Source organism: Dama dama, chromosome 26 (genome assembly GCF_033118175.1).
Source record: "Dama dama isolate Ldn47 chromosome 26, ASM3311817v1, whole genome shotgun sequence".
Classification (NCBI taxonomy): domain Eukaryota; kingdom Metazoa; phylum Chordata; class Mammalia; order Artiodactyla; family Cervidae; genus Dama; species Dama dama.
In genome coordinates this window covers 20,860,287-20,881,243 of record NC_083706.1, presented here as the reverse complement: position 1 = coordinate 20,881,243, position 20,957 = coordinate 20,860,287, and the positions used below count along the sequence as shown (strand labels likewise).

The following is a 20,957-nucleotide window of genomic DNA, read 5'->3' as shown; positions in this document are numbered from 1 at the left end:
AAGGAGAGCAGGGCGGAGGGTGTGGGGGTGAGCAGTTTCCCCGCCTGTCTTCCAGTGCTAGGAGACATCTGGTTCATACCAGCGTAGAATCGGGCCTGAGTGGGCTCTCTCTGCCCCTTCTCCAGTGTTTGGCTTGCCTCTGCCTCACTCTGGTAAAGGAGGACGTGTGTTTCCTGCTCTTCCCAGCAGCAGCTAACCTGTGCCAGCTGTCCCTGCAGGGCCTGCATATGGGAGGCTTTCCTGTCCCTTCCCAGCAGCAGACTGCTTTTGCTACCTGTCAGGGTTGATCTGTGACAAGGATGGATTTCTTGCTCCTTCCCCAGGAGTTATCATCATCTAGTGCTCCTGCAGGCCTGAAATGTGGGTGAACTTGTCTTGGTTCCCCTGCTCTAGCCTCAAGTCTTGGAGCAGGTACTGCGCACCTGGGCCACCTATGGGCCTTTCTCAAATCTGCCCTGTTCACACTGTTTTTCGTGATCATCTCAGGAGGTACAGGACCATGAAAGAAGAATTGAGTGGGTGCAGAATCCCCTTGTGCCTGGGCCTCTTGGAGTTCTAACTTGGCATATTTGACCCTAAAAGAGTTTGTTAAAATTTCAGTGTTTACAGCAACATTTCTTTCTTTCTTTTTTCTATTTTGATCATGCTGCACAGCATGTGGGACCTTAGTTTCCCAACCAGGGATCGAACCAACACCCGCTGCAGTGGAAACGCAGTGTCTTAACTACTGGACCACCAGGGAAGTCCCAGCAACATCTCTCTTTGCTGTGCTCTGTCAAAGGTGATGAGAAGTGGTTCGTGTGTCCCATTTCCTCACGGGGGCTTGTCATCCTGTGAAATTTAGAGTCCTAACCACTGCACCACCAGAGAAGTCCACATCATGACATCTTAATTAATCTTTGCAGCTTGCTTGTTTTGGAAAATAGGAAATAACTCAAGCATAAGGACATAGTTGGCCATTTTTTTTTCAATAGCGGGACAGTTCAGTGCTGGGGTAACTGTCGTTGGTAGCCCTAAGGCACAGACAGAGGGAGATTATCACATGGAATAGGAAAGAGGGGATTGGAAAACTGATCCTTTAGAGATAGGATGCCTTGCTTAATACTGTTGTATGTTGTAAATCCCGTTTAAGAGTAGTAAAGGTAACTGTTGTTAATAAGGTTTGGTCATTATTCTTTCTAGAAAAAGTTTGTGGATTTTTTCCCCAAAATACTCAAGAGTATAACTGACTGCTCAGACTGATGGTTAATTTTTAATGCTTACAGGTCAGTTTCCTTTTACTTAAATGTCAGGACTATTTTTCCTAGTACTAATAATGTCACATAAGATGACCTTTGATAATTAGGCCAGTAGACCTTCTGAAGTGCTAGAGACCTTTATTACATTCCATTTCAGTTTTCCTGGGCAAACTAAGGCATCCAGACCAGATTGTTTTAGCCCTTTTGTTAATGGGGCTGGCCATCATTGAAGTTGTTCGGTGCAGTTTGAATTTCTAAGTTATATTCAGGACAGTTGCTGCCTGGTTCTCATTTCTCTGAGGTAGTGCTGGTATCATTTCTAGTCTCTGCCCCCCCCCCCCCCGCCCCTTAAAAATTGTGCAGCAGAGCTTGACAGTGAGTACTTGACACTAATTTTTTTTACAGAATGTGAGTTTATTTATGTGTTTTGGCTCTGCTGGGTTTTTGCCGTGGCACGTAGGCTTCTATAGTTGAAGTGCACAGGCTTAATTGCCCTGCGGTACTTGGGATCTTAGTTCCCCAACCAGGGATTGAACCCAAAATCTCCTGCATTGAAAGGTGGGTTCTTAACCACTGGACCATCAGGGAAGTCCCAAGATACTAATTTTAATTTTAGAGGCTTTGGTCAAATGATCTGCCCCTTTGTGGTGACACTGATGGCCCAGAAAGCTGAATGGAAGTTCCATGAGTACAGGCAGAACATTTTTTTATGAATTGACTGGGGGCAGTGGCAGGAAGGGCTTCCCTGGTGGCTTAGATGGTAAAGAATCCACCCGCAATGTGGGAGACCTGGGTTTGAAAGATCCCCTGGAGGAGAGCATGGCAACCCACTCCAGTATTCTTGCCTGAAGAATCCCCTTGGACAGAGGAGCCTGGGGGGCTACAGTCCACGGGGTTTGCAAAGAGTCAGACACGACTGAGCGGCTAAGCACAGTGGCGGGGATCCCCAGCCTCCTTTGAGTCTTTTCTTTTAGGCTACAATCCTCCAATCATCTGCAAATGTTCTGCTGTGATGGGTGGTAGGAGGTGGATCTTGATAACATTTGACACATGAACTTTTACTTCTTGTTTGTAGTTCAGGCCTCTCCTCCACTAACTGTGCTGTTTCCCTGAGGGTGCTGTCTCTCATTGCCTTAGGGAGTAAGCTTACACTTCTTGTGGATTTAGGTAGGGAGGGGCTTGTTGGTTGTATGGGATGCAAAGAGGATTTAAGCATCATACTGCTTGTTATATTGAAATTTAGACAGTCCTGCACTCTCACTTTCAGAACTGGGGTTTCTGATTACTGTGCCTTTTGGGGGTTCTGTTGCACATACTGGCTCCCCTCCAATTCACACATAGGCTTTATCTCACCTTTCTTCACTCTGCTAAATATATTGTTGCTTATCATTTGCTTGTCAGTCTTCCAAAACTTTATTGTTGTCTTCTCCTCTTCAAATTTCTGTGCCTCTGTGGTTTTATTACTTATTTATTCTTTGTAATCATTAGAAAGATTTGAAGATTGTGAGAGGCAAACGAGTGCTTTTAATCCGAAGTCCTAAAATACTCTATTATCCAAAACCTTGCAAGCCTATATTCTATTTATTGTTCTTAAATACCAAGGCCCCAAAATGATTTACTTTTAATCATTATAAAATCCATTTATCTTTCATTACTTTCTTTTCCATTTGTCTCAATTGAAAGTAGCAAGTTAATTGCCTAGTTTTCTAAAATAATGTGCAGAGTTCTCCTTTTGGTTACAGCTGATTAGCTGCTTTTGGGCTAACAGTCCTGCAAATACCAGCGATAAACTCAGGACAACATATTTTAAGAAAAAGCTCTCGAAAAACACTGGTGAGCAACCAAAAGCAGGCAGAAACCAGTACTTGTAAGAAGGAATTATCACTGGATGAATTGCCATTTCTTATGGCATTTAACTTGAGGTCATGCCCAGTTTGGTACTGTGAAGGGTAACTAAAATTTAGATGTAGACCCCCAGTCTTGGCTTGAAGAGTTTGGAGTTTGACTCCAGTCAAGTTAAATGCCTGCTGAAATAGTCAATAACCTTTGGAGGAACGTGACAGAATCCAGAATTTGGCTGGCTTAAAGAACTAGATGACACAATTTGGAGCATTTGTACTAACTGAAAAATGAGGAAGAAAATCCAGAAAAAGTGATCCAGAGAGAAGTATGAGCTGTCTAAATCTTGCATATGGACAAACTCTGGGCAGGATTGAACAGAGGTTTTAGTTTTCATTCCCCAACAGGGGAAACAAGAGTTTGGAGTTTGACTGCAGTCAAGTTAAATGCCTACTAAAATAGGCACTAATCTTTGTAGGAATGCGGTAGAATCCAGATTTTCTACAACCTATTATTTACAATGACCAGAATATAATCCAGAGTTTCTAGACATGCTCAAGGGAAAAGACCACTCTTTGAGATTGACCCAAGGTGACCCGTATGTTGAATTTAGTTCACAAGGATTTTAAAGCACCTATCATGGCAATACTCAAGGAAGTAGAGAAACATAGATTATATAATGAATGAACAAATATGAAATCTCAGAAAGTCTCATCATTTTTCATAATGAACAAATAGACTATAAAAAATGGGAATGTAGACCTGAGAAGTGCTATATACGAAATAAAACATTTTACCAAATAGGCTTAATAGCAGATTGGAGCTAACAAAAGGAAGCTTAGTGAACTTGCAGATAGATTAATAGGTATTATCCAGTCTGTAGAACAGAGAGGAAAATGACCCAAAGTAAAATGAATGGAGGCTCGGGGACCTCTGAGATAAAATAAAAATGTCTAATATATGTTTATTGGCAGTTCCAGAAGGAGAGGAATGGGAGAATGGTACAGAAAAGTATTTGGAGAAATATTGGCCAAAATTGGTGAAAGGCCTAAAATTATCAATTCAAAGTGAAAGAAAGTGAAAATTGCTTAGTCGTGCCCAACTCATTTTGACCCCATAGACTGTACAGTCCATGGAATTCTCCACGTCAGAATACTGGAGTGAGTTGCCTTTCCCTTCTCCAGGGGAATCTTCCCAACCCAGGAGTTGAACCCAGATCTGCCACATTGCACGTGGATTTTTGACCAGCTGAGCCACCAGGGAAGAGAAGCTTAGCAAATCCACACATGATCAATACAAAAAAAAAATCAAATACGGGCACATTATATTCAGACTGCTGAAAGCCAAAGATAAAGAGAAAATCTTGAAAATAACCAGAAGTAAATCAGCTGGGCCCTATAAAAACGACTGCTGAAGATAAAAAAAAATAACACTATCAACTCTAAATTCTGTATCATTAAAGCTACTTTAAAGATATAGATGAAATAAAGATGAGCTTTTTTGGATAAACAAAAACTAAGAATTTAGTATCAGCAGACCTATGCTACAGGAGCTCTAAAGGAAATTCATCAGGTTAAAGGGTAATGATACCAGATGGAAACTCAGATCTTTAGGAGATAGTAACTGTGTGAGGATACAAGGATTAGTCTTTTTTCCCCTTATCTTTTAAAATACACGTGACTTTTTCAAGCAAAAACTATAACACTGTGTTGTAGAGCTCCTTAAAGTGGCAGGAATGGAGTGTGGTAAATGGTTCTTATATTACATGTGAAGGGGTTACAACATTAACTCAAGTAAACTAGTTAAGGATATATATTTTAAGTAATGCCTACAACAGTCTCTTAAAATATAGTGCAAAGAGGTATATTAAAAACCCATAGATAAAATAAAATGAAATTCTAAAAAAAGTTTTGGTTAGCCCAAAAGAAGTCACTGAAAGAGGAATAGAGACACAATTAGAAAACTTGGAGGGAAAAAAAAAAAAAAAAGAAAACTTGGGTCTGGAGAGGGCGGCTAATAAGATGGTAGCTCTAAATTCAGTCACATCAGTAATTAAGTGTAAATGTAAATTCTTATTGAAAGATATAGATTTTCTGTGTGATTATGTGTATTAAGACCCAACTACATAATGAGAGAGATGCTTCGAATATAAAAGACAAGAGTTGAAAGTAAATGTGTAGGAGAAACTCTACTATGTAAAAAGTAAATATATGGAATTCCATGAAGGTTCAGTGGTTAGGACTTGGTGCTCTCATCCCCTGGGCCCGGGTTTGACCCCTAGTCATGGAATTCTGATCCTTAAAGCCATGTGGTATGGCCAAAAAAAGGCCAGTAACTATAATAAGATGGGCTATATTGATATCAGATGAAAACTGTTACCAAAGAATATTACTAGAGATAAAAGTATTTTGTAGTGTTGAAAGGATCATTAGGAACTCTGTTTATAACCAATAACAGATTCAAAATATATGTCGCAAACATTAATAGAATCAAAAGAAAAATTCAAATTCACAGTCATTATTATGTATATTAAACATCTTCTCTCAACAATTGTTAGAACTAAATAAACATCATATATGGTTTCATTTCATTTCATAGATAAGCATATCAAAATAGTTCCATTATTTTATCTCTAAAATAAAATAATAAAAGTAATGTGCAGTTTCTAAACACTAGATGGCAGAGTAGTCACAATACTTGCAAAAATGGATCTGTGCATTGAATACAGTGAAATATGCCATATTTTACTATGTGAACACACCTTTTTTTCCTTCATTGATTTTAGAGCCAACAAAATGAACGGTGGTGATTAGTGTAATACATAGGCATACCGCAGTATAGTATCATAATACTTTGTACATGTTTGATAAACATTAAATAAATTTTTGTTGGATGAATGTAACGTGGGGCTTTGGAGTTCCATTTGTTTTTCAATTTTAAAACAAACATTATTTTTAAATCCATGGCTGATTCATATCAATGTATGACAAAACCCACTGGAAAAAAATAATAATAATAAAAATAAATAAATAAATAAATAAATTTCCTGCACAAAAAAAAAAATAAATAAAATCTAATTATAAAAATACCACTTTTCCTCAGTAGCAGTAGTTCTCAGACTTCTTGGTTTTAAGATCCCTTTACTCCTTTAAAAATTATTGAGGACCCCAAAGAACTTTTGTTTTTGATGTTCATATCTATTGATGTTTACCCTCCAGAAATTAAAATTGAGAAATTGAAAGAATTTTTTAAATTAATAAAAATATAAATTTACTGTATATTATCATAAATAATAATATTTTCATGAAAAATATGTTTTCTAAAACAAAACATAGTGAATAAGTGGCATTGTTTCACACGTTGGCAGATATCTTTAATGTATGGCTTTGCAGATGACAGCTATATTCTGATGTCCCCTTCTGTTTTTAATCTTACACACTTGTGAAAGAATGAGATTTTTAGAAAGGCAGGCAGCATCTTAATATCACTGTGAAAAAGTTTTGATCTTGGACCACTGAAAGAGTCTTGAGCTATGGGGGAGCCCCTCAATCATACTTTGAAACTCCCTGACTTATAAAATAGAACAAAGAAAAAATGAAACTTTATTAGTTACAGTGTGTGGCTTGAGCCATGGAGATACAGTTCCCTCCTTATTGGTGGGCTGTTTCAGTTCAGTCGCTCAGTCGTGTCCGACTCTTTGCGACCCTGTGAATCGCAGCACTCCAGGCCTCCCTGTCCATCACAAACTCCCAGAGTCTACTCAAACTCATGCCCATTGAGTCAGTGATGCCATCCAGCCATCTCATCCTCTGTCTTCCCCTTCTCCTCCTGCCCCCAATCCCTCCCAGCATCAAGGTCTTTCCCAGTGAATCAACTCTTTGCATGAGGTGGCCAAAGTATTGGAGTTTCAACAGTCCATGGGATTTTTCAGGCAAGAATACAGAAGTGGGTTGCCATTTACTCCTCCAGGGGATTTTCCTGACCCGGGAATTGAACCCAAGTCTCTTGCACTGCCTGCAGTGGCAGGCAGATCCTTTACTGCTGAGCCACTTGGGAAGTCCATGGTGCAAATATAATACAGTAAAGCATGAAGGAAAAGCATAAAGCTAGGTTCTTTGTGGCTGTTTTCTTCTGCCACAGTCAGGGGTCCAAGTTTTAGTTGGTAGGAAATGCTTTTGAGAAAAAAAAAAAAGGAAAGTGATAAGAGGGAAGAAGAAAAAGAGGGAAGAGAGAGTCTCTGAACCAGAGGAGATGCACCTGTCGCATTTTGGGACAGGTTTCAAAGTCTCATAATTAGCAAATCACTAACACTGCCAAATGTGGTCGGATCTAATATTTCTTGGGCTTTAATTCCACACAGTGAGGGATTTTATAAGCATTCCTAGTTTTGTCCATTTGAAGGGGATGAGAAGTTCTTCAGGTCTCGAGTCCATCAAAAAGGAGGGTAGGTTATGAGAGGATGAGGGTCGATCTGAAGCACTGGGAGGCAGTTGAGGACACATGTGGGAGGACGCAGGGCCCCCTGTGCGGATCGGGGCAGCTGTTAAACTGCCTGGTCATCTCTCTGCTGTCGCTGAAACACGTGGAGTTCCATCAGACGGTTAGATGACCGTGTGTTATAGATTTCATGTTCCTGAGAAACACTAGAACTCTGAATGTTTGGAATGCATTCTCTGTCTTTAAAAACCTATTGGGAATAACTCTTATTCTAATCATTACTTCAGACATTTGTGGTCCGTGGGACTTTGGAGCATTAAGCAGTAGCAAAAATTCCTTCTGAATTGGCTGGGAAAGGTTTATGAGGAAGGAGAGAGGAGGGTGCTCCACCAGTTTTTTTCCCCCCCGTTTTCCTGACTTATTTGGAGGACTGCTGAAAGAGAGATTTTGTGAATTTACCTATTTTTGTTGCCTAAATTGCCTTTAAGTAATTTTATAAAGCAATTCGGACTGGCTGGTTATTTTCCAAAATTAAACTGGTGGGGAAACTGCAGGTACCTATCTTGGGTTTGAAATTTAACTACATTCCTTCCAAGGTGATTATATAGGATGAACATCTTAAATTATCTGAGTTTATTTAAATTCATGGAAGTCATTACATAAAGAAGGATTAGCCCTGGAAATAAGAAAACCAGTTGTTCTCCTTGCACTCTTGAGGTGTCTTGAAAGGCTAGATTTGTCTACTATCTAGTTTCCAAATAAAGGATTAAAAGAAGTTCACTTCCTTGGGAAGACTATTCAGTGAGCTCGTCTCCTCTATTTGTTGCTTCCTATTCTTCCTTCTTCTTAAAAGATAAAAATGTAACCAGAAGGTGCACCCCTTTCAGGGTCCAAGAGTGGACTCTTGTCTAACACTTGGGAATGAATTGTCCAAGGAGACACATGTACTGACAAAGCAAAAGACGCTACTAGAAAGGGGAGCCTGGGTGGGAGAGCAGCAGGGTGAGAGGACCCAGGAGAACCACTCTGCCGTGTGGCTCGCAGGCTCAGGGTTTATGATAATAAGGTTAGTTTTCCAGGTTGTCTCTGGCCAATCATCTCACTTGTGCCTGTGATCGCATCTCCCAGTCAAGATGGTTTCCAGTGCAAGGGTTTCTGGAAGGTTGGCAGGACATATTATGGGTGGGTGTCTCCTTACCCCTTATGCCCTCTCCTGAATTCTTCCAGCTGGCAGTAACTTGCCAGTTCTGGGTTCCATGTGAGATAACACTCAAGCGGTTATTATCCTGCCTGGCCATGGCTGGAATGTTTCTGTCAGTGGTTCCCTAACAAAAATATAGTTAAATATATGAACAGATGAAATAAATATTTGGGGAAGATGAAAGAATTCTTAAGATCTAAACAGTAATCTTGGTTCCTTAAACAAGTGCTTTCACAGAGTGCCTCAGGGGCCCAGTCCCCATCTCTCGTCCTTGACTGAGATGATCGATTTATGGATGGCAGCTCCATTCTTTTCCATCAGATTCTGCTGCCAGGGCAGCAGAGGATGCTGGGATAATATGAGAGAGAGGTGGGGGGAGAGGGATGGGAGGAGAGAGAACTTCTAAAGCATTAAATTCAGTGTTTCATGATTTTTTTGTATGTTGGGAGGCAGTTCTCTTATAGGTCTTTTGCACATCTGCACATCTTGCAAGCCGAGGCATGGACTCTGTCTTGTTCTAGCTACCTTTTCAGAAATGTTTGCGTGGTGGTCATCCTTCAGTGGTACAGCTAGTGTCTCCTTCTAGAGCAAAGGAGAGATTTGTTTACTGTTCAGTAGAAACAGAGATCATGTCTCCCTCCAGAACAAAGGGCAGGTGTATTTACTGCCCCTTATAAGAGGTTCGGGGCTTCCTGTGCTCAAGGTTCCTCTTCCATCATGCAACACATGAGTGTACAGCTGCTAGCTGGCCGTCTTCACATAGCTCTGTGGGAACTGGGGCTCGGGAAACTTAGGTAGACGCTGAATTTTCTAGTTGCCGCTGCTGGTGTAAGTACTCGGCTCTCCTTTGTCTCTAACCTGGGGTCTTGTTTATTCTGTCAGGACCCGTCAAACCAGCAGCCTGACTTGTTAGCTTGCAAGTGTGGTGAAGTCTCAGACCATTTTTATCCTTAGTACTTCTACGTGGGATGTATTTGGGAAATTTATTGAAACATCTACTTTGTACAGTTTGTAAGAAGTTCATTTAGGGTATTATTTCTCCTTATCTGATGTAGGCTTTGTTTATAATGTCAGCCCGTACATGGAGTATCATCCTGGTGGAGAAGATGAACTTATGAGAGCAGCAGGATCAGATGGTACTGACCTTTTTGATCAGGTAAGGTGCTGAAAGTAATCTTTCTATCCCAGTGGGACCACACTCAGGTTCAGTAGTGTGGCAGTGGTAGGGAGAAAGAAAACAGTGGCATAAATTTCAGATGTGTCGGCTTGAATTTTAAGTGTGGAAAGATGCTCATAAATAGCAGCTGCTCATTTAATTTGCCTTTGAATTATTTTACTAACATCTAGAGTTTCTGTCAGATCTGTATCTGAGAGTCTACATGTAAGTGTTTGCTGCCTTCTCTGTTGGCAACTGTTGACTCAGTTTTTATCAGTTTTGATCATTGATTGACTAATGGGGGCAGTAACTGTTAGAGGAGACAATCACTTAGCTTCTTGGCTCTTAGTCTTTTCTTGTTTGGAGATTGTTACATGATCAGCCTGTTTTGCTCTGCTCAATCTGTATGTTATGTAGAAAGATCATTAATGAATAGGAAACATATTTTTCCTATAGCGATAGCAGAAGTTCTGTATATATCAAAAGATATTTAAATGAGTCACTTTTCCCCTTATGTTTATTTAAAAGAGTGATTATTTCTTATACCATTTAAAAATTATGTAGTATGCGTTAACTACTATCAATTGGCTGAATTGTTATTTTGAAACAACTATCTTGATAGGAATAGAAATTTGCCTTCATCTTAACAAATGCTTTATTTTGTATTTTAGTGATGATTAATAACCACATTGTTAGTAAATAAATAAAGTTCACGTAGTACTGACCTTTACCAGTTGAGATACCTGAACCAGTCAAGTTATTTTTAGAGTTGCCTTCTGAACAAATTAAATTTAATTTCTGTTCCTCTTATCTTCTTATCCATTTGGAGATTTATTTTTTCACCAGGCTACCAGAAATACAGTTTGTTTTGTATTTTAATGTACTTAAACGCACCTGCTTAAATAGCTGAATATCATTTGCTATTAATGTTTTGACTGGTTTGGAGAAAAGTCATTTTTGCTCATCGGTGATATTAGGATATTGGAAGGCTCTTATTGCTAATTTAAGGTAAATTCCCATTGTAATTTGGTATTGGTTGTCTGCTAGCAATGCAAGTGAAATAGAAAAGTTTGGGAACATTTGCCAGAAAGATTTATCTACCAGATTTTCATCTCTCCTGTGTGTCAACTGGAAAAAAAAAAAAAAAGAACAATGTGAGAATTGTGATTAAATTTTATTGGTGGCGAAATGAAAACTGTAGCCTGGGGGACAGCATTTCAGAGAGCTCTGAGAAACCACTCCAGTGGGGTTAGGGGAGAGGTCATATGATTTAGTGAAGTGGGGTACATGCAGTCAGGCTCATATTTTGGCAGAGGCTTGCTGCTAGTCACAAAGAGCGGATGTCACTCTTAGTGATTTCAGTGCTTTTCTAAGTGTGAGAAGATGTAAGAATCTGGGCTCATAAAATCTTCTCTTGAAAATGTCTAACTCTCTGAAGGCCTTTTTTGCCAGTTTTTACCAGAACACAGAGTGTCTCATTCTTGATCTGTGCCCTGAATTCGTTTCAGGGTATGTTGAAGGTCAGTGGCTGCAGGGGCTAGTGACCTCATCTTTGTAGAGGCAGATGGCAAGACACAATTTTTAGTTGGCTCCTGTAACCTCTTGATGCTGAATGTACTCTTCCATAGGTGAATTTCCAGTAACATCTAGTCCTGTTTATATTCTTAGTGTCATGTGATTGTAAGGACCTTATTTAAGCTTGTTTGGGGGGAAGTCATAAGAAATGCTATACTGTTGAATTCTTCAGCAGTTTCTACAATCCTTTTGTTGATGGGAAAAAAAAAAAGCACAACCTGAAAGTTGAGAATTTTGTTTTATTCCGGGCATTACTGAGAACTATAGTCCAGAAGCAGCCTGGCAGATAACTTTGAGAAGCTGTTCCAAAAGAGGTAAGGGAGAAACCAGGATTTATAGGAATTTTTGCTGGAAAAATAAACATCAATAGAATATCAAAAGATTGTTACTAATCACAAAAAGAAAACCTCTCAAGTTAATGATTTTAGTGTTTTTCTATTTATAGGAAGATCAATTACTCCCTTGATGTCCCCTTAACTCTCTAGAGCCAGTATCCTCTTTTTCTCCGTCCTGAATTCCCCTGGGTGGGTGGTGATGGTTTAGTGACTAAGTCATGTCTGACTCTTTTGCTGCTCCTATGGACTGTAGCCCACCAGGCTTCTCTGTGCATGGGATTCCCAAGGCAATACTGGACTGGGCTGCTGTCTCCTTCTCCAGGGGATCTTCCCAACCCAGGTCTCCTGTATTTCACATGGATTCTTTACCAGCCGAGCCACCAGAGGAGCCTGAATTCCGCTTAGGGCACCCCATAGCAGGCAGCTGCCGTGGTTGATCGCTTTATGGCTACAAGATCCTTGTTTATTAAAATGGCAGGCTGCATTCTTTGTCCACACCAGTGGCCAGATTGCTGCGTTCCCCTTGGCTTTAATAAGACCATTGATGTTTGTTTATGACTTCTCCTCACCACAAAAAGAAACTTTATATTCTACAAACGGTAGTGGAACTTCTTGTATCTTTAATATCTAGTATTTGAGTTGTACAAAGAATGTTAAGTGATCTCTTTGCTGTCAAACTTCTGTCTAGTTTTTTTCTCACTTCTGATTGCTTGTTTAGTATCTCCAGTTGTCGGATGGACAGTGTGATAACCTGCTGACATTGGAGCTCAGTGCACCCTCAGATAACATCAGCTCATAGTCTTCTTCCCTTTTTTCCCTCCTCTGTTTCCTGTTTCTTGAAATGAGAACTTGAAACCACTTGGGTAATCTTTGCCTTCTCTCATTGTGTTACCGAATCGGTCGCCTAGACTTGTGCCCAAGTCTTAGCCTAGGCCGAGACCCCTTGTCTCAACCAGGGGGTTTCTTTTTTTTGATCGGATTCGGACAACCAATGACAAAACCAGTGTTGAGACTGGAACAGCACAAGCTTTATTCAGTGGTCAAAGGTTGGAGAAGCAAGAACTAGTTCGCAGATCAATTTCTCAACTCTGCTCAGACTGAGACACCATATATATAGAAGATTGAGGTAAAATGGAGGGAATTCGGTAAAGAGCGGGAGAAATATTAATGACTTTTCTGAAACAGGGGTGTGGTTTGGACCCAGAACTGAGGCAGCACTCCTTTTCTGTCCTTTTTGGGGTTCTTCTGGTTGTTGTTATGACAACTGTCAACTGTTGTGGCGCTCGGGGATGTGGTCCCTTAGCATGCTAATGTGTTACGGTGGACGTATAAAGAGGGCTCAGTCCACTGGAATTCAGCAGGTCTTCTGCCATCTGGGCCTAGTTGGTTCTAACTGATTCTTTAGAAAGTCCTTTAGGAGCAGCTTTGTTCTTTTCTAATTGGGCCAGAAACTGAGATAAGGGTAGTTAGTTTCCACATGAGGGAGGGGCAGGGTTATGATTCTGGGGCAACACTCTTGGTAACAAATGTGCCCCAGTATCCAATTGCTGGTGAAATTCTGTGGTTCTGTCTTTAAATATTGCACCTTTTCTCTCTCCCCACTGCCGCTAGTCAGGTCATCACCACCCTCTCTCACCCTAGTATTTTACTACTGCCCTGATACCTTTGCCTTTCAGCACCGTTTACAGAACAAGACATCTGAAATAGTATTCTGAGAGACAGTCGTCTTAGAACCTTGCTCTGCAGCTCTCAAAGGCTCACCGTTGACAGTTGTCAACTAAAAAATAGTCACAACCTGAAAACTGAGAGTTCTTAGGACTTCAGTCCCAGAGGCAACATCTCAAGTAGCTCTCAGAAACTGCTCCAAGGAGGCGGGGAAGGAATCAGATTTTATAAAAGTGTGCAGCAAACGGGGCAGATAGTCTGAACATGAAAGATTATTGTTAATTAAGGAAAGCCAGGTATCTCAAACTAAGGAATTTAGTGCTCTTCAATACATGGGACAGTGACAGACATTATTTTCTTAGACTCTAAAATCACTGCAGATGGTGACTGCAGACACAAAATTAAAAGACACTTGTTCCTTGGAAGACAAGCGATGATGAACCTAGATAGCATATTAAAAAGCAGAGACATTACTTTGCCAACAAAGGTCCATATAGTCAAAGCTATGGTTTTTCCAGTGGTCATGTATGGATGTGAGAGTTGGACCATAAAGAAGGCTGAATGCCAAAGAGTTGATGCTTTTGAACTGTGGTGTTGGAGAAGACTCTTGAGAGTCCCTTGGACTGCAAGGAGATCAAACCAATCAATCCTGAATATTCATTGGAAGGACCGATGCTGAGGCTGAAGCTTCAATACTTTGGCCACCTGATGCAAAGAACTGACTGATTAGAAAGGACCCTGATACTGGGAAAGATTGAAGGCAGGAGGAGATGGGAATGACAGAGGATGAGATGATTGGATGGCATCACCAACTCAATGGACTTGAGTTTGAGCAAGCTATGGAAGATAGTGAAAAACAGAGAGACCTGGAGTGCTGCGGTCTATGGGGTCGCAAAGAGTAGGACACGACTGAGCAAAATGGAAGATACTAGCCTCGTGGCTTACTGAAATCATGTCTTTCACTTGTTTCTTAGCTATCTAGGGCCAACATCCTGCGCCCATCTGTTTTTACACCCCCTACCCCTCATCTGTAGAGAGTGGCTGTAGCCTGATAAACAAGTATTCTCCTTTTTGAATGGGCTCACTGGCTTACTTTGGAGGGATGTAATGGCTGATGACTGTGACAGCCTTAAGTTCCTTGGCTAACAGCTGCTTCATAGCAGGCATTTTTCTTCCTCTTGGGGGCTCTCTTGGCTCAGAAATTCACATTTGGAGGCCTGAAATCTCTGATGGCTGTTTCATCCTTCTTTATTGATGTGGCAGGAGATATTCCATTTCACACAGTATAATATATTTAAGGTCATTAGTCTGGCTTTTGAGGGCCTAAAAATATCAAGGTAAATATTCTCAACATGCAACTTGCTTTGGGCAAACTGAATTGCTTTGAGCGAATCACTAGTTTTAACAAACCCTGTACCTTTACCTCTTTGAATATCTTTCTCCTTCATCTATCTGTTAAAATTCTACGTAGCCCCAGAGATGGGTGGTACTTTATACATAACTGGATACTCCATAAATATTTGGTAAATAACATTTCAATTTATATTAGTGACTGCCCATTTATAATTATATATATATTTTTACATATTTTCTATTTTAGTGTAAATTTATATACTCAGGAAACATACATAAAGATTCTGGTGTCAGTATTATTCGACCTGATTATTTTAATGATTATAGCATTTATTGAATAATATATTATGACTTTCCATTATGTTTTACAGTTGGTCTTTTGGATTGTTCCCAATATTTTGCTAATATAAATAGTGCTATGATGAGTATCCTGGTGCCTGGATCTTTCTGTATATGTAAATATTTTCGGTAAATTCCTGAATTACTGAATAGAACAGTTGCATATTTTAAGGTTAGTGTATATTGAGAAGCTGTCCTCCAGAAAGGTTGTTTAAAGTTAATTCCCATTTGTAATTCCCATTTGTAAGTCTGGCAACAAACTGTTTTCCTTGAGGTGACAATCTCACTTTGTTAATTTTGAAGAAAATGTCTCTCAGATACCCAAGTCCAAGTAACTAGTTTATAGGTCATTCATTTTCTTTTACTTATGAACAGCTTTTCAAGAAAAAACACAGTTTGATGTGCAAATCAAACAATTGCCTAGGTTTTTCCTCAGGGCAGCCATCTTATGTAGTAGCATAAATGTTTTTGAGAACTTCCCATTTGTTACACAGCATATTAAAAAAGTCCTGAAACCAAGGGTTCAGGTTTAAGAAAGTTGTTTTTTCTACTTCAGGAAGGATGGTCTCAAATGAAACCAGTTCCCCCCACCCCCGTGAGTCTGTGGTAAAGAATACCATGATTGAGACCACTGCCTTGATATGTGCTAAGATGCGGTTTTACCCATATTGCTTTTTCAAAAACCGTTGCAAATGTCAACACAGTGAAAAAGGTAAATAACATCTTAGTGTTACTGAATTGGCGAAAAAGTTCATTCAGGTTTTCCCATAAGACATTATGGAAAAACCCAAATGAACATTTTAATCAACCCAATATTGATGCTAGTCAAGACCCCATGGGTGTCTGGGCATCGGGATTCTCCAGAGGTCTATAGACAACACTTGGAGAACATTTTTCTAAACCATCCCTGCATATGCTCTCATTCTGTCCCTCCTTTGTTGGCTAATTGAACCTGCTTTTTAGTTTTTCAAAGCAGTGTAAGAATGTCTAGTTTTGATCAGAAAAAAATGGTAGCATCTCATGGAGTTGAAGTCACGTTGCTTTCATGTTACTTTTCTCCCACGCCAGGTTCATCGCTGGGTCAACTATGAATCCATGCTGAAAGAATGCCTGGTGGGCAGGATGGCCATGAAACCTGCTCTTCCTAAAGGTACGTGGATCCAGGGCTAAACTGACCTTGGTGTTTGACACAGGTGGACTATGTTTTAGAGGGTTTTCAGCAAATATATTTAAATAAATCATTAAATTGTTCTCATTTCACTGGCCTCCTAGTCCAGCCACTATAAAGGTTTTTCTTTAGTTCTTTAGAATGAAACAGTGACTTTACCTGAAAAATTTGACTGTTTTGAGAGAACTTTCATAGTGTGGGGAATAAACAAAATGGAAGTGAGAGGACTTTGTTTACTCGGGTTTTGTTAGCTTTTGTTACAAGGCTCTGTGTAACCAGTCTCATTACATACAGTAGCTTGAACAGTTGATTAGAGTTGACTTTTAGACTAGTTTCCTAGAGTGTAATTGTTTGAATATGTAATTGTATTCCTGTGACTCAAAAATCAGAAAATATAAAAAGTTATACAGTGAAATTTTCCTTCCCATCTTTATCTCCCATTCCTTGACTATTTATCATAGACAGCCATATTCTGATTTTAAAGTACGTTTTTAAAAAACCCATTTCTTGCCCTTACCTTGACAACTGCCACTCTGCAATCTGCACAGTGTCGGAGAGCATCTCTTTACTCCTAAGCTTCTTTTAGAATAGTGCCCTTTGCAAAGTTTCAACATGAAGCAGGAGTGGCAGAAGTCCTTTACTGTGAATGGGATGGAGTCATTTCTTTTGAACAATTCTTTATTTTAACATCCAAAATAGGAGTAAATTGGCTTGTTTGACCTGACTCTGCTACTATTTATGTAGTTAAGTGAGTTTTGTATTTCCAGGCTTTATTGATGGAGGCCTCCATTGGCTGTGTAAAAATAGCATCAACTTACCTAGATTTGAACCCTTGTTCCATGGTCTGTTGACGGTGACATAATGATGGCCCTTTCTATCACTGAACCTCAAGTTTTTTTTTTAATGTGTGCAAAGGTTGATAGGGTAATAATTCATATGAGTAAAATTAGCATGATAGCAGTGTAGCAGATACTCAAAAAGGCTTTTTTCTTTCCACTAATAACTACTACAAAACAAATAAGCGATACACGTGTATAGGCAAACTTCAGAAGTATTGCAAGTTCAGTTTCACACCTCCACAATAAAGCCGATACCACGGTAAAGGAAGTCACATGAATTTTTTTGTTTCCCAATACATATAAAAGTTATATTTACCCTCTACTATATTAAATGTGCAATAGCAGTATGTCTGCAAAAACAATGTGCATACCTTCATTGAGAAACACTTTTGTATTGCTCATCCTGTTTGTGATGCCAGTTGTCTTGCTGTTCATACTGTTTGCTGAACCCAGGGTAGGCAAGGCAGAAGCTCCGAGGCTGGAAGGAGATTGGAGGAGCTATAAGAGATGCAGACACATTTATTCTCTCCTGGCTGGAGCAGCAGCCGTCACACGGCCTGTCTCCTGGCTAATGCAGCATCCATAGCAGCAGCCACAACACAGCCGTAACACAGCCCTAACAGACCCATAATATAACCTTGTACAGCACAGTCATGATGTCATTCCAGTAGCCTCAGTGCTGCTTCAGCCAGGGCTTTCAGGGTGAAACTCATACAGGCGTACCACACATGGTGGCCCGTGACCAAGGGAGCATGTCATGATGCTCATGTGCAGTGCTGAAAGTGATCTCAGCTATTCATGATCGTTATTTACAAAACATAGGGCAAGAGTGAGAGGCTGTGGGGTGAGAGAGCCTGACCATGCCATCTTGGCTAATTTGCTCTTTCCTACAACTTTGTTACTGGAATGAAAAAGCTAACCATCATCTGAACCTTCAGCAAGTCGTAATCTTTTTGCTGGTGGAGTGTCTTGCCTCGATGTTGATAGCTGCTGACTTATTAGGGTGGTGGTTGGTTCCTGGAGTTGGGGGCAGCTGTGGAGTTTCTTAAGTTAAGACCACAATGGAATTTGCCACATTGATTGATTCTTCCTTTCATGAATGTTTTTTCTGTATTATATAGACCTGTTTGATAGCATTTTACCCACAGTAGAACTTCTTTCAAAATCAGTCAGTCCTCTCAAACACTGCTGCTGCTACTTATCAACTGAGTTTATATAATATTCTAAATCCTTTGTTGTCATTTCAATAACCTTCATCTACATTAGGAGTAGGTTCCATCTCAGGAAACCACTTTTTGTGCTCATCCATAAGAATCAACTCCTCATCTATCAAGTTCCGTGATGAAATTGTAGCAGCTCAGTCACATTTTCAGGCTTCACTTCTAATTCTAGTTCTCCGGTTGTGTCCACCACATCTGCAGTTACTTACTCCACCGTAGTCTTGAACCCCTCAGAGTGTCTGTGAGGGTTAGAGTCAACTTCATCCAAACTTCTCTCTAAGTTTGTATTTTGACTCTTCCCATGAATCATGAATGTTCTTGGTGGCATCTAGAATAGTTACTCCTTCCCAGAAGGTTTTCAGTTGACTTTGCCAAGACCCATCAAGAGACTCACTTATCTATGGCACCTGTATAGCCTTATAAAATATCTTTCTTAAATAATAAGACTTGCAAGTCAAAGTGACTCTTTGATCCACAGGCCACAGAATGGATGCTGTGCTGTTGTTGTTCAGTCACTCACTCGTGTCTGACTCTGCGACCCCAGGGACTGTAGCCCACCAGGCTCTGCCCATGGAATTCTCCAGGCAAGAACCCTGGAGGGGGTTGCCATTTCTTCCTCGGGATCTTCCTGTCCCAGGGATCAAACCTGAGTCTTTTGCTTGGCAGGCACTTTCTTTACCACTGAGCCGCAAGAGAATCCTAGATGTTGTGTTAGCAGACCTGAAAACAGCATGAATCTTGTACATCTCCATACTGTTTGATATAGAAAACTTAGCTTTCAGCCTGTCTTGTCTTTCGTCATGCCTTCCTCACTAAGCCTAATCATTTCTAGCTTTTGATTTAAAGTGAGAGTCGTGGAACTCATCCTTTCACTTGAACACTTCAAGGTCATTGTAGGGTTATGTTCATGGGCCTAATATCAAATTGTTGTGTCTCAGGGAATAGAGACGCCCAAGGAGAGGATGAGAGGGAAATGACCAGTCCATGGAACAGTCAAATCATAAACACATTTATAGATTAAATTTGCAGTCTTACGTGGGTGTGCAGTTCATGGTGCCCCCAAATAATTACAGTGGTAACATCACATCGCTGATCACAGATCACCATAACAAATATAATAATGATGAAAAAAATTCTGAAATATTGCCAGAATTACGAAAAATGTGACCCAGAAACCTGAAGTGAGCAAATGCTGTTGGAAAAATGGCCCCAGTAGACCTGTTCTATGCAGGGTTGCCACAAGCCTTCAGTTTTTTAGGAATGCTGTGTCTGCAAAGTGGATAAAGCAACGCACAGTAAACGAGGTCTGCCGGTACACCAAAAGCAAATTAGTTTGAACTTTAGTGTCTGACAGTTCTCCCAAACCAGCTTACTTTTGTGAACAAATCCCTTTCTTTTCTTAATTGCTCTAGAGCTCACCAGGTCACTGCCGGCAGGGAACATGTTCTTAACTAAGATTTCTAAGTGACTAACTTTATGTCACCCTAAATTTTACATGTCTTGTTTACACAGTCTGGTACTAAAGGTCACATGCTTCTCCGTAATACCATTCAGGGTGGTCAGAAAGTGTCCCAGCTCCTTAGGCTTCTGTGTCGTAGGCATGAAACAAATGAAAGGACTCAGGATTTCCTTCCTTCCTGCCTGGAAATGAAAGATAGAGAACCTTCCAAATGTTTCACCAAATACAGCAGACGCTGTTTAAAATGAGCAGATTCCATAGGGAAGTTGGCAGGTTAAGGGGGAAAAAAGTAGTTAGAAGGAGCAATCCAAAGTGATAAGCTAGCTCTCATAACTTCACTTTCAGAAAACACTTATCATATACTTGGAACTTAGAGCCCACAGGAATTTTAATGGTCACATAGGAAAAGAAAGATCAGATCTTGGGTCTGTAAAGGAAGGAATTAGAACTGAGATCCCTGCCTGTGGCTTGGCTTCTGAAGTCTGTATAATCAGTGAAATGAGAAGGCTTAACAGAAAAATCTGTCCAACAACAAAGGGAGATGTCAGGATAGTCTGCCTTGACCTTGTTTATGAGGTGACAGGGGAGAGGAAAGAGAAGTTTCCTTTGAGAATTTGTAGCCACAGTCTTGCCCATATATGAGTTGGGAATTCAAATATATACCACCTATGTAGTCTTAGAAACCTCAAACCAGGAAGTAAAATGGTCTCCCATTACTGGTTTCCCAGGCTGCTTGGCAGATTTATGTGTACCTTTTTAGTGGTGGAAAAATTTTCAATCTAAAACCCTCAGAATCCCCACAGGTATAGAGCAGCAGTTATTAGCGTACAGTGAAAAATTAAACAGCGTTTGAGGGAACAAGTCGGCAGAAATAAAGGCAGAATTTCACCCCTTGGACTTTGTTATTTGTATACAGAATAAATAATTTTGTTTGATGTGATTAGGAAAATAAGAATAAATTAATAACATAGTAAAGAAGGAGACTAGTAATTGTGTAGAATTGAAAACAATAGAACCTCTGGAAATGAAAAATCAAGCTGGTGAAATAAAAAAGTGCATAACATGGATAGTGAGAGATTAGACATAAAAGAGTCCAGTGAAGTATAAGATTGAGCAGCAGAAATTGGACAGGA

The 20,957-nt window shown here is 40.1% G+C and overlaps 1 protein-coding gene across 3 annotated transcripts in view; it reads left to right on the top strand.

Annotated features, from left to right (window-relative positions):
* Window positions 1-20,957, top strand: part of LOC133047324 (cytochrome b5 reductase 4) — a 100,580-nt gene that overhangs the window by 19,514 nt on the left and 60,109 nt on the right. For all 3 annotated transcript variants that reach the window (XM_061130543.1, XM_061130542.1, XM_061130544.1), the window contains 2 exons: window positions 9,771-9,871; window positions 16,207-16,288. In XM_061130543.1, the coding sequence (XP_060986526.1) occupies window positions 9,771-9,871; window positions 16,207-16,288 (183 nt within the window). The remainder of the gene's footprint in view (window positions 1-9,770; window positions 9,872-16,206; window positions 16,289-20,957) is intronic.